Raw genomic sequence first — 18,179 nt, forward strand, 5'->3', positions numbered from 1 at the left:
CTTGATTTATTTTCATTTATATTGGTGCTATTGAGAAAATGTCTGCTCTCCTTTTCATTTCATCATCTGTGAAGCATGGACAATTGTACTGACAATTTATTTATTTACCAGAGAGTGGTAAGCTTTGTTTATACCTTTGTTTATAAAGCTATATTCACAGTTTTGTGTTCTCAAAGGAACTGCTAAATTAGCGTCACATTTGTTATGCAAGTAACTAGTTTTTGAAAGTGCCTAAATTCCACTGAAATAGAGACATCTAACTACCCTTAAATTCTAGCCATTGTCCCTATTTCTCCCCAGTAATAATTGTTACCCCATTAGTCATTTTATCTTTTCTTGCAAAAAAAAACCAACTGTAGGTGATATCATAGCAAAGCAGAGCATTTCATCACTGTTGGACCACAGGTAGCAGGATACTTATTAAAAGAACTGCTTGCTAACCCTCAGCTGGTTTTGGAAGATGTATTTTCAGGCAGAATTATTCTCCAACTAAATTGAAACCTGGCTAAATCAAGCAGACTGCATCCAATTTTACCCCAATTTGTCAAATAGGTTTAATATATCCTAGTGACAACCCAGTTTTGCTTTCCTATGCCAAAGTTTGTAATTTTTAAGTCAGTGTGAGCAGCCCCCAGTGTCTCACATCATCTGTACATTCCTCTTTGCACTTAGTCTGCTTGTAGAGCTGAGAGCCATATTACAAGAAGAGCAAACCAGAACACTGCAGTCAGTGCCTTTCCTTAGGGATGGACCCCTTCACCTTTCACACTTGCTAAGGGCTGGATAACTCCCACATATGCACCAAAGATTCTCCTTGAGGAAAAGGGAGACACCAGACCTGAAGTAAATATGCAGTCTCTGGACATTGTTTCTGAAACTGGAAAGAGTCTGAAATCTACACATAATGTTACTGTATTGCCCTGATTTTGTTCAGTTCTGGTCACTGCTATCCTAGATTAAAAGCCAGACTGCTCACAGGGGCAGGGACAGCTGCAATGGGCTCTGGTTGCTCTTGCTGGGCAGCACATGGCACATGGACTGGAAGACCACTGGTACTTGAGGCACTGCAGATGAGCCACTACTATACCAGTACCTGAGTTGTATGCAATTTGTCATTCAAAAGCATTTACTTTAAAACATCATCAATTTAAATTATTTTTGTGGTTGAAAATTTGAAGAACCTCTTCTTAATTAGACTGATGTAGTTGGGTGAGCTAAGCAGAAGGTTTAAAATACCTAGAATTGCCAGAGCCTCAGACCTTAAAATCACAGAGTAATCCAGGCTAGAAGGGATCTTAGGGATTCTCTTGCCAAACTCCCTGATCAAACAAGGTTGCTGAGGGCTTTGTCTGGTTGGACTTTGAAAACCCCTGAGGATGGAAACTGGACAACCTGTCTGGGCAGCCAGTGCCCCTGCCTGACCATCTTCATGGAGAGAAAGTTCTTCTGTAGTTCTGGTCAAATATTTTTTTTGCAAGTCATACCCAGTGCTCGTCACTATTGTCCTCCTTGAGCCCTGCTGCAAAGCACAGAGCCTGGGACATCTTGTCAGTACAGACTGAGGCAAAGGTAGCACTGGGAATCTCAACCTGGTCTGTCTGCTGCTTTTAAACCACCAGCTGAATCCAGTAGCAGTCCCACATTTTTCTTGTTCATCCCTTCACTTAATTTGACATCTCTTGCAAGTCTCAACTCTAGCTGAATACTGTCTTTTTTAACATCATCACTACATGCTTAAACAGTGCTTTTAAATTACTTGCTGGCCATTCAGGAGCTGCATACTTCCATTTGGCACTGTAGCTCAGTTGAGAGTTACTTGTTTAGCCAAGGTGATCCAATACAACTGCTTGTTTTCCTAAGTGTCAAGATGGACCATCTTGGCAGCATCAGGCTCAGACACAAAGCCAGTTCAAATGTATTCATAAAAGTAGATTTACAGCTGCGTTTGTCTCCTATGTATTAACTGTAAAATATGTCTGGAAAGCCACACTTCTAAACCCAGGCATTCACAGTTCCTCCATAAGAGAAAGGGAAATAACCATGCCACCATCTCAAAAAAAATAGTTGATAAAGGTGTAGAAAGCACTCTGACACTGTAAGTGATGAGAAGTGCTGTAAATGTTTTTGCTTACTGTTACCAGCAAAGCACTACAAGCAAAATTACAGTTTCTGGCTTTTAGAGATAATCACTTTTAACTGAGGACCTGAGCTAGACAGCTTACTTTATTACCTGAAAGATCATGATTATTGCCAGATACTAGCAAATTTAAGACCTCAGATGCATCACTCTTTGCTTTCCTTAGTATACCCCTGCATAAAAGCCACACCTAACCACATGCCTTTATACAGTCTCAATCAAGGGGAAAGCTCTAAGGGGGAACTTACCACCACCAAGGTAGAACATACCTGCCTTCTCCTCTTAGGCTGCACAGCCTGTGTTCCTCAGACACAAAAGTCAAACTTCATCCAGCTCCCCAGGGCCATACCACTCAATTCATAGGTGTCTAAAATGGGCTAGTGGTTAGAAGGCACATCAGTAATTTTCAAATGCATTGGCTCAAAACCCTTTACATAAGGGTATTCCTATCACATTTCCATACATCTGCATTTCCCTCAAGGCACTGGTTTATGAGTTTTACCCAGTGTCAATCCACTGTTCCCCTTTGCTGGAGGGAAAGTGAAGTCAGCAAACAAGTAGCATTAGCCCTTGCACACACACACAAAAAAAACTACTTTATTTTGTTCTTTATTTGGTTGGATTTTCATAAATGAAGCATTTTTGTATGTGTGTGCTTGAAGACAGCAATTTTTTCAGACCATTACAATTCCTTAGCTTTTCCTCGGAAACAAGTTCCTCCCTGTGCTGCACACTTCGTTTTGAGCACTAAGTACTGCCCCTCAGCAGTAGCAATTACCATTTCAAAAGGAAATAAAGTAGCACAAATGTATTTTACAACTCCCCAAATTTCATAACAGAAAAAGGCTAAGGGAGTGATTTGCAATGTGGTATTTAATTGTAAATCATAGCCACTATGCTCTCCACACACCAAGTTTTGTAGGCTTTCCATGTGGCACGTAATTTTAATAATTTCTAATTAAAGAACTTCAGTTCCTCCAACCTGAGCACTTTCCTTTTGTAACTTCTACACCAGCAATGCAGTGCCAGCTTCCAAGATCCAGCACACGTTAAAGCCCTGTTGAGAATATAATTTGTGCATTTTCATGCAGCAGTCAACACGCAAGACATGAATTGTAGCCTCAGCTGCCCAGACACAAGCTGCTCATTTGTTCATAACTACACTCTACTGATTGTTGCCAAATTTACCCTCTGTTGAGTTTGGACAAAGCCTTTTAGATTAAAAAGACCATCCTAAAAACATGCCTAAATCTCAAGGTTTTTTTGAGATTGCTGAAAATAGGGATTGAGATAAAGTCATCACACAATTACATCTTTCCACCTGGGTTTGTATTTTGAAGCACAGCATCCAGGAGAGCATGAGATAACCAATTCTGGCAGTGTTGTGCAAATCAAAATATTTTGAAGCAAATCAAAATATAACTTCCATTTAAGTTAGACTTTTGTGACTTGAACATCTCCCTAGATTGGATACTATTAGATCTTTCACCTGTACCTTATTTGAAGGTGATGATGTGTGGCTTGGAGAATTTTCTGTGGCACTGTCATCTGTGACATTTTCCCAATTGTAAAGAAGGCTCCTACTGTTCCAATGTAAATGTATTTGCTGAAGCCTTTGCTGAAGAGTCTACTTGTGTAGTGATGGTCTGCCTTCTGATGAAGTTTATGGATATTCAGACACAGCAGCGATTCCATACCATATCTATAAAAAAAAAAAAAAAAAAACCTTAAAGTCCAGTACAGCATTTTGGTAAAGAAATGGATTCTACTTAGAATAGAATCACTCTAGGTTAGCTATGGTCTGCACTTAAACATCTTCATGCTAGTAATTTGGAGAACCCAGTAGTCACCATTACTAGAGTGAAAAATTTAATGCTCAAGATTAAAATAGCCATCTTCATGAAACTTGATAGTTTTAATATTATGTGTTCTATAACATGAATACATCTACTATAAAATAATCTATATATGATTAACTACAAGGCACAAAATTTTTTCAGTACTAGTTCTTCTGACAAAGTTAGATAAAGTAAGCACAGTACTTTGGAGTGTTACAGTTTGCATATTACAGCTAATTATGAAGCACAATAACATCATCCTAGGGGAAAGGTTCACTGGCAACAATTCATAATCCTCTATCATTGTGTATCAGGTTAAAATGACAAGCATCTTGCACTGTATAAGACATTGCAATTTTAATTAATATATCCAAAGTTGATAGAAGCATATCTGCTCCTTTTGTCCATGCTGAATCCTCCTCAGTTTTTGAACATAGGTACCTCTTCAAAGTGTTTTTCCATGTTCATGGCCGCAGAAACAGAACACAGATATTGCTTTATTTGTTTTTAATAAAAGTATTAATTGTATGAAAAGTTCTAAGTGAGTGTAATAACCACCATAGTTGCCACCGAAATAAATCTTTCAGGAAATGGTGGAAGAGCAATTACGGTTGTAGTAAAAAATTAACTTGCTTGCTGTGTAGTGTGCTGAATGTATCCTTTGGAGGGAAAGGCCCACGAGGACTTCAAAACCCTGGGCAGATAATTGCAAGCCACCAGATAGGCTTTTGGTGAAGTTTGTAGCCAAGGAGGGAGTAGTGGAGAAGCAGGTCCCCAGCAGCAGTCAGCTGGGCTGGCCAGAACTGCACAGAGCAGTGCAGGGGAAAGCAGGATGGTCCCTCTGCTGCACCTGAGGTCCAATTGCCTTCTTTGCCTTCATGATCCAAACACACAGTAATGGACCAAGGGTTGGACTTGATGATCTCTGAGGTCCCTTCCAGCCCAGCCAATTCTATGATTCTATGAATTTACTAAATTAGATATTAAATCAGTCTTTCACTAGCTTAAGATACCTTAGTCTGCTGGAACATTTGTTCATTTTTCAGGTACTATACACAGCCACAGCAGGGGCTTTATTGCTTGTTTGCACAACTCCTGTTCTGGCTGAAAGGAATGGCATTCAGTGATAATCAATACCTGGTAACAGCCAGCAACAAGTCACTCCAATCCTGTATTCTGGAGACTGTTTCCAGCTTGCTTAAGTATTGAAAAAGGAGGGTACAGTTCCATTGCTACATGCCATATGACCCCAATGTCCTGCTCTAGAAATCAAAACACAGTTTGATTTTATAAGAAAGAAGAAACCTGAACCCACCATTGAATGTTAGGTTCTGTTTTGTGGGCATGGAGAGGAGCTGATATCAGAGGCCACCACTTGACTCCAGCAGAAACCCTGATCCTACTGAAACCAGAGATTTGGCTTCAAGAATCATTAATTACATGATAAATTTGCAAAACAAAAAAGCACAAGTGCTCCTGCTATTTCTGGCCTTCAGCCTCAGCATTTATTTAGCCCGGAGTGTAGTTTCATGTTGTAAAAAAGGTTTGTCTTTTGTTCTGCCTTGAACAGTATCTCGCTGTGTTGAATGAGAACTTCAAGTGAGAAAAAAACCTGCAGAATTAGTCACTTCCAGCTCTTTTACCTATTTATCAACTGAGAAATTATTTGATAGCTGAACATAGCTATCACTATAGCTATGAACATAACATATTTGATAGCTGCTGAACTCCAAGTACTTTACTATATTGCTTTCAAGTAGAATTTTCATAAACAACCAGCATTGGCCTAACTTGCTTTCACTGATAATAAGGTGATTTGGACTTGAAAATCACTCCTCACTCAGAAAAAGATTTAGGAAAAAACCCGCAGTATTGCCATGTCTTTCTGCAGTCCCTTTTAAGTTATGACCCTCTTACTAATACTAGCATATTTTTTCTTTATTTTCCTTTGCTGCTAGTACCTCTCTAGTGCCCTCTCACAGAGCCTGTGGCTTCATCAGCCCTGCCCTTACCTCTGCAAGGTGGGGAGTAAGGCAGGACAGCCACAAACCAGTTGGAAACTGGGAGAGGTAACCTTGAGAAATGCTGAGGAGAGAGCTGTGACACAACTGCTCCCTGTCCAAGGGACTTAACATACATTTTTTCTATTTGGGATTCCCAGCTTGAAATCCCCTCCTAGAGTTAAGCACCAAGGCAATCCTGTTTCAACCCAAACTGAAACTCCCCCTCTTTCTGCACAATACTCATGCTCAGAAGATACCATGATGTACCAGTCTGCAGTATAACACATACTGGTGCCCATACTAACCTTAAACATGCCAGCTGAATCATCAGAACAGGGAGCAGTGTAAATTATTCAGTGCTGTTCTGTCTTCATTGCTTCAGTACCAAGTTAATCCAATTAAGCCTCTCTTCATTACTTCACCATTACTATACTGACCATGCAAGACAGCACTACGTACAGGAGGAAGTCACATACCTCCATTTGAAGGAGACTGTACATCTGAAGCTGTAACTTTATATCTGTAATTTTACTTCCAAAATAGGTGAAAAAGCTCCTGTTTTCAAAAATGCCAGTCAATGTACCATCTTCAACATCAGCTGGGAATTGTAATACTGTTAATTGGAAAGCAAGAATAACTTACTTCAATTGTGGGTTTGATTTTACCAAATTAAATTAATGGTATAATATAAAGAAAATACTTGAGTATGCAATTAAGCATTTTACTCAAGATCCAGGCTGTTTTAATCTTGGTCTTTAAAATGCATTTTTAAACCATGAATTGGAAGGTATAAGAATTAATACACAAATTGCTACCAATTTCTGAATCCAGGACCAAGGAAACAGGACAGCCTACTCTTCAAACGGGACCACTTTTTCAGATCAGGCATTAACTGAGGCTTTTTCATGCACAGTTTGATTTTGTGTAAGCTGATTGACACCTTTGGGGGTCATCTTTCCACTGACTCATAATTTTGCTCACTCTTGAAAAAAGCCTTCTGCACACCTAGTATTCTCTAGTCAAAGCTGAAAATTCAACTCATCATATTTACACAATAAAAAAATATCCATTCTGCATTGTTTTTAATTGCAAATCCTACTCAAGGGACCAATTCTCCTGCTTAGGAGGCAGCCCAGTGCTTCTACTAGAGAACCAACTGCAGTCAATTATGGTAATGAAATGTCAATAAATATAAAAATTTAATACAGCCTGCTCTTGGTGAGTGGCAGATGAGGACTTGCCTCCAAGACAAATTTGCTGGTGCTGCAAATATTAAATGCACCTGAAAGAGTAGCAGGTTGCCTAAGAGCTCTCCAGTAGAGGGATGGTGGGAGATTCAGGCATCTACTGGGTTTTTTCATTATGGCATAATCGCTGCACTAAGGCCACTGATATTCTTGACATCCAGACATCTTAACTTCTTATTAAGAAGTGAATAGCATATTTCCCCTACAAATTGGAACCTCATTGAGGGATCTGGAGCTTTTTTTCCCCCTTAACTATTATAAAAGGGAAATTAAGTTGTGAAAGTTATATGTGACCAGTTTCTCAATGTGAAGTAGCTCAATCATGTCATTACATTAAACTGCTCTTTCAGTAAAAAGTATTTGAGGTATGTTACTTTAGGTTTTCTTATTTTTTATGTAAGTATATGTACTTAAATATAAAGAAATACGTATAAGTGTATATACGTAGAAAGAGAGAGAAATAACAAATGAACTGGAAAGTAGTTTATAAAAGATAGTTTGGCTAGGACTTCCAGAGGTTAGATCCTAGTTTTGTCATAGATTTCTTTGGCCTTAGTAAGTGATTTGATATCACTACTTCAGTTTCCCAGGTGTAAAAGAGAAAAATAAAACTTACCTCACAGGATACTTAAATATAATCCATTGACTTAATTGAAACATAAGCATAACTAAATTCTTTGCCAAGTTTGAGTAGTGTTACTCTTAACATCTATACAAAAAGTGCGACTTCATTTTTCTTGTATAGTTGCCTTCCAACGTCTTGGGAGAACTAAATGTACATATAAATAAAATGTCTTATTAAAAGTCAGTAACCTATTGATTATATAAAGGTCATCGCTAGAAGAAGTTATTTTTAGATCCTTTCAGTCATGTCTATCTTTCCTGGTTGAAATTTTGACAGGTTTAAAGTCTTTCAGCATTTTTTTCTTGCTTCACTGTTGTTTATACTTGAGCAAAATCAAGTCAATAGTTTTAAAATCAAAATTATATATTTCAAAAGACATGTTCCTTAGCAGTTTTTTTTAAAAAAATAGATATTAAGAGGTCAATGCCTGGAAAAACCTTATTTTGCACAATTGGTCTGTTTCCTTTGGTGATAACCTGGCAATTCTTTACTAACAGTTTTATTATGGTAGACTTTAAAGATGAGATTAGAGCACCAATACCTTTAAACAAATCATTAACCCCAAGTGTGCACTTATCATCGTGCTCAGTTTTAGTTTAGAGTCAGACCTAGCTTATGGGTGCATACCTGAAAAACGGTCAGCAATATCCCTGTTGTTATGGAGACTCCTACGAGAAAGGTGCTGGTAAAATTACAGCAGCCAGGCAAGAAAAGAATATTTTTTTTTTAATGTAGCAATAAGCCATTTAGGCCTCAGCCAGTCAGCTGGGAGCAGATCAACACAGGAACAAGGAACACAACAGCCCACTTTCATGGGACAGTGGCACTTGCAGGGGATGTGTAACATTGATGACAACAGTGCTGAGCTGAAGGCATTTCTGCTGAAGCTGTTGAACCCTGCTGCAAGCTGCTGTCACTGCTGCTTCTTCACTAGCAGGGGAGAGCTCTGAACAGGACAGCTGGAACCAGATCCCAATAAATACCAGGATTTTGTGTAGCTAAGGAGAACAGAAACCATGCACACAATACCTCTGTTTCCTGTGGGAATACACCGACATTTCTGCACTTGAATAGTTGTTCCTGGCCAAGTTATGGACACTGGATCATTTCCCACAAATACTGTTATGTCCCTTCAGACTAATACACCCAGCACAGGCACAAAGCTCACTTCATCAGTCTTTCTTCACAGGATCATTACAATCAGAACAAGAGACACCAAATGAGTAAAACAAACAGACTTGGGGACAGCTACCACTGTCATAAACAGTTGTCATATATAAAGCTTCTAAAAAAAGCTAATCCAGACAAACCAGCATTCACACTGATGTGACATACCATTAAGATATATTGTTTAATAATATTTTCAGTATATACCATTGTACTAAAACAGGTTTAGATATAAAATCAACTGATAACATAATTAAATTGAGAGAGATTCTTTTATCGAGGAGTATCCTGGATAGAAGTTGTTAGTTGTATGTGAGTGCTTGTAACATCCTAATCCCATTTGCAGGCCTGATGACCAGACAGAAATACAATTCTCTTTTACAGGTGGATTATTCCATAATAGCATCCCAAGCTGGAGCTACCCTCAGCAACCTTATGAGCCATGCACAAGAACTGGTAGCAAAGCTTCGCTCCCTGCAGTTTGACCTACGAGAATTTGTATGCCTCAAATTCCTGGTGCTATTTAGTTTAGGTAGGTATACTCTTCATAACTTACTTGAGTTGTTGCATTTTTTCTAAAACCTTTGAAAATATTCTGCTTTTCTTTTGATAAACATGATTTTGGAATATATACAATGAGGTTCTCATTGTAATCTGAGGGCTCTTTTTCATTATCACTTAAGGAATATTATGCATAAGAATTAAAAGTGAGGTTCTATGTAAATGACTTCTAAAAACCCTGGAATATAAGCAACCTTGCTGTATTTCTGTAAGTGATTGCTGAATATTCCAGAAATAAAATTCTATTAGAAATTCTGGAGAGCAGTGGAAAATACAGATTGCCATGTAAAATAGTTATGTAAAGCAGATGGAGTGGGGATATGGTTGAAATATTCCACTTTTTCAAAAGCACCTGTGGTAAGTATAAACAATCTTCTTTGCATATGATGGCTTTCACACCATAACCCATAAATCAGGATTGTATCTCATAGTTTTTAAGAATTGAAAGGAACTCTTAAAGTGCAATTTAATGATAATAACTTATGACAGACCTAGCTAGGAAGTATAATTTAAAGTGAAGATTGTTTTGTACTAAAGGAGAGGATAGAGGATGGGAAAGATACCTATGCAAGACATATTAGTTAATCTAGGACCTTTCAATAAATCAGTCAAGACAAATCACCAATGCCAGGAATAAAAAAAATACTTAGGGAGATGGATTCCTATTGACTTCATAGGATTAGATTTTTCAGGTCTGTACATCCTTGACTTAATAAAACTGGTCTAAATAAACTTTGGCCAAGTGCATTTTGTTTACTGGCAGAGAGTTGAAAGGAGAGGCTTAAAAACATAAATAAGGTGAGATGCAGCCATACGTCAATAGCCAAAACTCCTGTTTGACTCAAAAGGTATCTTGTCTACAAAGAAAGTGAACAGTTGAGCGGAGCTCAAAAATGACAGAAATATCAGCAGTGGTGACATTTACTTATGTTTTTCTTTGATTTTCACTTTTTAAAAAAAGCTTCCATAAAGGAATAAAATTCTACAAACAAATTGTTGTAATACATTTGCAGTTTTAGTTACATTATAAAGCATCAATTACCATCTTAAATAAGTCCTATGTGGTGTTTATAGAATTTGAATGTGCTTTGGCAGGATTTAAATTAAGCTCTCTTTAAATATAGATTGCAAATAATAGATACTTCAGAATTACAAGGCACAGAACGTGGAGAAGAAAAATAAGAATTATTCTAAAAATTAGAATGATGATAACTGAATTGACTGGTATTAAGTTTGTACATTCTGAATCCTAGGGAGAGATGATGAATTTCCCTAGTAACTATTAACAATTTCTATTCAGGGCTTCGTTGCTTTTCACATTTTAGATTCAGAGAAGGAAAAGCAAGCCATCTGTTGCAAAAATTATGTTTTATGAGTTAATCTAATAAATAAAAAGAACTCAGATTTCCTAATTCCTAATAAGTAAGTTTTCCAGTCATTAGACAGTGGCAAAGAAATGTCTAAAGAGACTGTAGCTTTCCTCTGATAAAATATTTAGGGATTTCATCTCAGTTCAGTGATATTTTAAATGAGTTGAATAAGTGAAGTGCATTTGGAAAATTGTCACATATAGGTGGCCTTTTTGTTTGATTGCTTTCATCGACTCTTCTAGTACTTTGCATGGATTTAGGAAGTACTCTTGCACCTTTAGCTCTTTTAATTCTGCCAGGTAGTGTGCTCAGCTTCTGAAGCAGCTGGGTAATGTGCAAGCTTGTACCGAGCCAGGTTACCCAGTTTTCCTCTTATTTGTGCTACTATCAAAAAAGCTAATTCAGCTGCTGATAGAAGCCTTGCATGTAAAGGTGATGTAGCTACAAAAGGTTCAGCACCTTTGAAACTGACTAGTTTATTATTTAACATACTGCATAATTCCATTTGCTCAGTCAAGGCTAGATGTGATTCTGCAAAAAGTAAAAGGTAAAGAGATGTCACCCACAGAACTGAGCGAGAATGATGATGAAATTATAACCATAGATCCCCTTTTGAGCTACATACTTAAGTTTGTACATACTATGCACTTAAGCCCACAAGTATGAATGAATCATCCAGATGAAATTAATAAGATGCCTTGCATCCCAAAAGGAGTCAGGATTTTGAAGACACTGAGGTTCCTAACAACATTGCTAGGCATTCAGCATATCAGGCAAAATGAGCTAAGCATCAAATTCTACATAAATACCTGGAAGCAATTACTGTACCTTAGTATCTAGGTGCATTAGGCACACATCTACATCTCCTGGGCCTCTGAACAGAAAACTGATCTCAATAGATCACTGATCTCAAAAACAGATCCCTTTATCAAAAATGTAGTTCAAAAATGTCAGCTGGCTCTTGTTGGAAATCTGGTCCTACAATGTTTAATGAAATAAAAAGTGCTCCAAGACATACCAGCATTTTTACGTTTCATACCACATGTTCATACCACAGTGTTAACCAAACCAGTAACACCTGATGCTATTTTTCCTTAGTACATTGCTTGGTTGAAAAGTAAACGTCTAATATAAAGCTTCTAAAAGGCAACACAAACTCAATAATACATAGAATTAATCTCTTGAGAAGAAGATGTTTGGTTTTTATAACCATGTAGATATGAGGGTGCCTTGTAAAGCTATTTATTGTTCATGGATGTATCATATTGTCTGTCTCTTCCCAATACGGCAATCCATTTAAAGCAAATAGATTGCTTTTTTCCTGCCTTTTTTCCTACTATTTAAGAAGTTTATATCTTAGCAAACTAACTGTAAAATAATGTTCAAAACCAAATGTACTTGCAATATTTGTACAAAACATAATTAAATCATATCAGTTTTGCTTGCTAGATTTTAATTGAGAGAGGTAACAGTTCATTATCTACTTGTCAATGGTTCCAAAGGGTTTATACAGGAACATGCTTTTGATTTATGGTGACATTAAAAAAGATGATGATGAAGCTTAGACAACTTCATATTTATTGTAGCCTTTGCAGCTAGCAATGCACAGCTCTTCTGCAGTCATACTGCACATACCTACTCCAGTGAGTGATGTAGCTGGGCACAGGAGCTCAACTCCTTTCTCCAGTGGGTAATCAAGTCTGTGCATGCTTGTCTGACAGCATTGCCAAGTACATAATGATATTTGACTTAGGAATTATTCAAGAAGCTAGAACAGTTTAGTAACCAGTTTTTCTTAAGTGTGACATCTCTTTAATTCTACATAATATTCATATGTGAAGTTACATAACTTCTTAATTCCATCAGTTACAAAAAGCAAATGTCTTTACAGCTAGGTAGTTCTCACCTCTTTGTACATGAGTCTCCTTTCCTGTCCATGGATTTTGCTACTTCAGTGACTGTTGCTCTGTCTACCCTCAGTGGTTCCTCATTCCACCCTTCATTACAGTCACTGCCAGTCCCTGGAGAGGAGCAAGTCCATCACAGCTGGACTATTTTCTCATCAGATAACCAGTTTAGCTGAATCAGTCTGCCACAGGTTATAAAGTCAGAGAACAAATCAGTCCTTATAACCAGAATAATCATGATGCTCACACTGGACATTACCATCTTACATGTGGTTTTGACTCAGCCTTATTTTCGATTAGCGAAGAGCCTTGACTCATCAGGACATTAAACCACCAGCAGAGACACTTCTCTTCATAGCTTCACTGTACCATCAGTGGTCAATTATTCTGTCAAGGTATAGGAATTTTGGACTAAATTCCATCTGATCTACTTACATGATCTACAGATCTACTACACTATTCTAACAGGATTCCCTTAAAGAATCACAATCTTTCTGTGAGTTGCTCTCTGGCAATTCCCTTGTTGCATACCATTCTCACTACACAGGAGCAGACATATGTTGCTTTCCTCTCTCACTACAACTAATTGATTGATTGTGTAACTGACAGCTGAGATTACAGCAAGCAAATAGAAACAAATCTTGTGATCAGAATTGCTCTTCACAGCCTGGTATATGTAGCCTGGTATAATTACTGAGCCATCTTCTAGTCACTTCTTCCCCTACTTTATCCCTGAACATATCTGAATTCTGTAGCATCATCTGTCTTTTCTGCAAATGATACACTAGATGCTGATTGAATGTTTTATTTGAAGATGAGCTGGACTTCTGAAGCCAAAGTATTTTATTGCAAAGGAGCAATCCATTAACCAGCATTATTTTTTGAATGAAGTCTTCTGTTTAGGTGATCTAGAAATAGCAATTTCTCTTATCAATCTCCATTTCAATTATCTTGAGCTATTAGCTTGTTTTGAAGTAAATCAGGACACCACTGCTGACAGCAGCCAGCCTTCCTTTTACTGAGGTTTACATCATATTTGCAAACCCCAAATCATGCCTGTTTTGAAGGGGCATCATTCCTATATTTTCACATATAGAGATATTCTCCCTTTTTTTCCAACTAAGGGAGTGAAGGTAATCAACATAACAAACACAGTGTCATTCAGGTATATCAGCCAACTTTTTTTTCACAATCTGAAAATACGCAGATTAGAAAATCAGTAGCTCAAGGGATATACAAACCTGGATTTTCTTGAGTACTTGGTTGCATTTGACGGGTTTTTTTCAAGCAAAAAAAGAAGGTAGAGACATGACAACTCAGCAGCTGTAATCACACAGTGATGGTAAAGTTAGTGACCAGGCACATGTTGCAAAACTGGGAAAGAAATCTTTGACAGACTTGAATATTAAACTTAATTTTAATGCTACTTCTGCAGGTTTTACCTTTATGAACTCATGTCCAAAACATGGGAAAAGCACATCGGAGAAAGATGCTGATCACATAGTTAAAAGAGGATAAACATATCTGGCTTTCCCAAAGCCAGTCAAATTGAAGATAATGAAATTTCTTTAACTTAATCCCAGAGTAGTAAAATACCTAATTTTTCTGTAGCATATAAACAACACACCCCAAAGTAAACATTATAAAAAAGTATGCCTAAAAATAAATAAATATGGATTGTCTTTAATGCCTTTGCTCATTTAAATCAAAATGAACTACAGATAGAAAAAGCAGTTTATCAGGCTCTATGAATTTTCACTATTAGATTTTTAGCTCTTTCTTGTTCATAAATCAAAAATAGAAATTAAAAAAGCAAGCAAACAAACAAACAAAAAAACAACAACAAAAAAAAACCAAACAAAAAAACCACCCACCAAAAGCCCACATGGGCTGTTGCATTCTTTAATGCTGGGGCTGAAATAGGCCAGGATGCTCCACTGAGGTGAAATCTTGGCCTCACTAAATCCAAAAAGAATTTCACACTGTGTTAAGTGGAGCTAAAATTTGTCTCACTATATCTTTGATTTGTTTCCTACCATAGAATAAAGTTCAGATCATTTTTCCAGCAATTACATTTACTAAATGACTGCATTGTAATGATGTTCAAAGAATGAAATTAGTGCCTTACATGAGATACTTTCTATCATCTTCTGACTCAACAGTTCTCATTTTACCATCCAATAGCTTTACAGACTGATCACTTCACCTGAAATGAGCCAGTTTTCTCTTTTACCAAAACTTCCCATTTGTCCTGATAGTTTTTATTACCTGAATTCAGCAAGGACAATTTGTCAAACCTCCCATCAGAGCAGTTTGTAAAGTGAAATGTCAATACAAAGAAAGTTGGACATCATTTGACCCATGTCCAGGCACTTGTCTGGCTAAGACAAGGCAGCAGCTGACTGGTGCTGCTCCCTTATCATTGTCAAGACACAGATAAATGTACTTCATTTAAGAAATGAAGGCTTTATCAATGGACAAATAATTGCAGAGCCACTATTGATCTCACATCTCACTTAACATGAGACAGGAGAGTCCTGTAGAAATGGTAAACATTTAATCACTGTGGATGGCAAACAATGGGCTCTTGGTTAAAAAACAAAAAAAACCAAAAACAAAAAAAACCCAACCAAAAATAAGAACTTGGTTTTCAAACAGACCCCAGCCTTATTCAAGGGTTCAGCAGAACTCTATCTGGATCTGCAACACTCCATTCCCAGTTTCTGTTGACTAAGAGGAACATTAGCAAATTAATCTTTCCTTGATTTCGGTCTACCTGAAGTGTCAGGGCTGAGCTGGAAGGAGGTATTTGAAACACTGCACTCCACTATTTCCACTTTTGGAGAAGAAGCCTTCCTCTTAAGATATTCATGTAGATGAAACAGTCTGAAATTAATTCTTTTTGAAGCAGGCTCTACCCTCACCACTCACAGGACTAGAAGTAGCTTCCTACAAACAGGCACCCAAGCAGAAGCAGCCCAAAGTCTGCCCGTGCTGTTTCAGCTGGTTCCAGTAACTCACATCAATGCAGTTATGCAACATTCTGGAAAGGGGGAAAAAAAAACTTTAATTTAGCTGTTGCACTTTTTAATACACTTTATATAACATCATTTCACTATTAGATTTACAAACTAGCCAGAATGTCTCCTTCAATGAGCTTGCAATCTAAATATACAGACAAGATAAGAAAAAACACAGCAGCGAACAATGGTGAAACATAGGGCTGTACCTATTTTCACTTCCACAGTTTTTGCTGAGGGTATCATGTATGCAGACAGGAAAACAAGTGTTTAAGCATCATTTGGAAGTAGTATAACAGGGAATACTGATTGAATTTTGGTAGTATTTATGATGCTTAGGGGCACACAAACAAAAAGAATAGGAGAATGGAATAAAAGAAGTAATGAAGCGGGAGGTTTTGTCAGACCAAAAGGAAAACAGGTAACTAGATTAGAAAATTAGACAAGAACCAATTCATGCAGGCTTATGGACACATCAGTGTAACACAGACATAAAGTTATAATCTAGCAAATTTTGGCCTTTAGGTATTTATTGCAGCCTTCCTAATAATTACATTATACTTTCAGCAACTATAGATCTTCCTTTTACTGTCTCTGTTCAAAAAGACCTCACTAGTTCTTCAGAGCACATTCCACAAAACCTGACAACTTATTAGGAACCAGAATTAGCAAAAAGCTTTTTCCCCCATCATTCTCATAGTTCAGTAACTGAATGAAACTAATTAAACTACGAGGTGACTAGGTCAAAATGCAAGAAGAGCTAATTCTTCAAATTAGCATATTATCCAGGTCTGGAAATCTCTGCTTCAAGACATAGAGGATGCTTAAAGTTTATGTTGTTACCAAAGTCACTTGTATAAAGTAATGGGAGGAAAATCATGTTGCCTTGGGCATCTGCTTCTGGTGACTGTCAAAGATCAGACAGTAACGTCCAGAGTGCCAGCACAGACATTCTCATGCTCTCTTCAGGCAAGTGTGAGCCATTTTAGTTTTCAGGGACTGTGTTCTCCTTCATGTAAAATGGTCCAGGTAATTCTTAGGCAGAATACAGAGAAGCCCACAGAAAATTCTACTTTATCTTGTCATAGCACCATCAACCCCAGGAACTGAAATAGGTGCTGTGAATTTGAAGTAAAAAGTATTGTATGACATCCTTCCTTGGCAAGGCAATGAAAGCCAGTAATGGAGCACTTATCCAGGGATGGACTTCTCATCAGAACCGTGTTCACTTCTTGCTTACAGTGACAAATAGCATTTAGGATTTAATGCAGTCATATTCAAAGTGGTCGCTCTACCTGGTTTTACTTCTGGTAGTTCACCAATACACAACTACTTTTACACCTGTTTGGTTTTCTTATATAAATTTATATATGTATATGTTATTTATAATACACATTTATAACTGGGTTGTCATTTTTTGAATTCATTGGCAGTTTTATATTGATCCATTCTGTTGCCCACGTGTATTTGTAAGATTCACCTGATGAACACCAGTACATAAGCAATTGAGGAGTCCTGTTCAATGAGCATACAGACAGGGCTTTCAGGCTTCCCCACATCACATTTGAATTTAGAAAAATACTGCACACTTGTCAAACCCAGCCTTATATCTCAGCCCTAATGTCTAACTACAGTAAGCATTAGAGCATAATACTGACAAAGAAACATTTCCTAAATTCTTTGTAATCATTCAGGAAGGATCGATTAGTATTCAGGAGATGTGACTGCTCAATATTTATACCATAGAGACTTGGCAGAAGCAAATAATGGTACATAAAGCTGATGCTTGTCTTAATTAAATGCAGTATAATAGGTGTTAGGGATCTTTTTCTGAGTGAAGAGAGCAGTTTAGCAATCACCAGATATAACTCATTCTGAAGTTCAGAGTTTAAAACTAATCGATGTGTATTTATAACAAGGGAGGGATTGAGTATAATTTATTATTAGCTGACAACTAACTAAAAAATAAATAGATAAAGATTTTTTTCACTAAATTTTTCACATACTAATTTCTGAAAAAAAAAATTACCCCCTTTGAATCTTGATTATTTTTTGCTGCACTAATAGTATTTCAAATAGGCTTTTTGATATCAATGTCTCATCCGCAGCTAGGCAAGAAATGAAACCAGTGTAGAACAAGAGATCTTAGCTAGGACAATACTTTCACTGTGACATACTTTTTAATAGTAACATTTCCTAATTTTATGCTTAGGAATCCTTAATGTCAGGTGATATTTTAAAATGCTCCTTTAACATATACAATCTATGTAAGTGATGATGAACTGGCAGACAATGCAAGGATGA

General features: G+C 37.2%; 1 protein-coding gene across 3 annotated transcripts in view; it reads left to right on the plus strand.

Annotated features, from left to right (window-relative positions):
- NR5A2 (nuclear receptor subfamily 5 group A member 2) overlaps window positions 1-18,179 on the plus strand; it is an 82,515-nt gene that overhangs the window by 43,901 nt on the left and 20,435 nt on the right. For all 3 annotated transcript variants that reach the window (XM_008503295.2, XM_030455635.1, XM_030455634.1), the window contains exon 6: window positions 9,402-9,549. In XM_008503295.2, the coding sequence (XP_008501517.1) occupies window positions 9,402-9,549 (148 nt within the window). The remainder of the gene's footprint in view (window positions 1-9,401; window positions 9,550-18,179) is intronic.

The sequence above is a fragment of the Calypte anna genome, chromosome 8 (genome assembly GCF_003957555.1).
Source record: "Calypte anna isolate BGI_N300 chromosome 8, bCalAnn1_v1.p, whole genome shotgun sequence".
Lineage (NCBI taxonomy): Eukaryota > Metazoa > Chordata > Aves > Apodiformes > Trochilidae > Calypte > Calypte anna.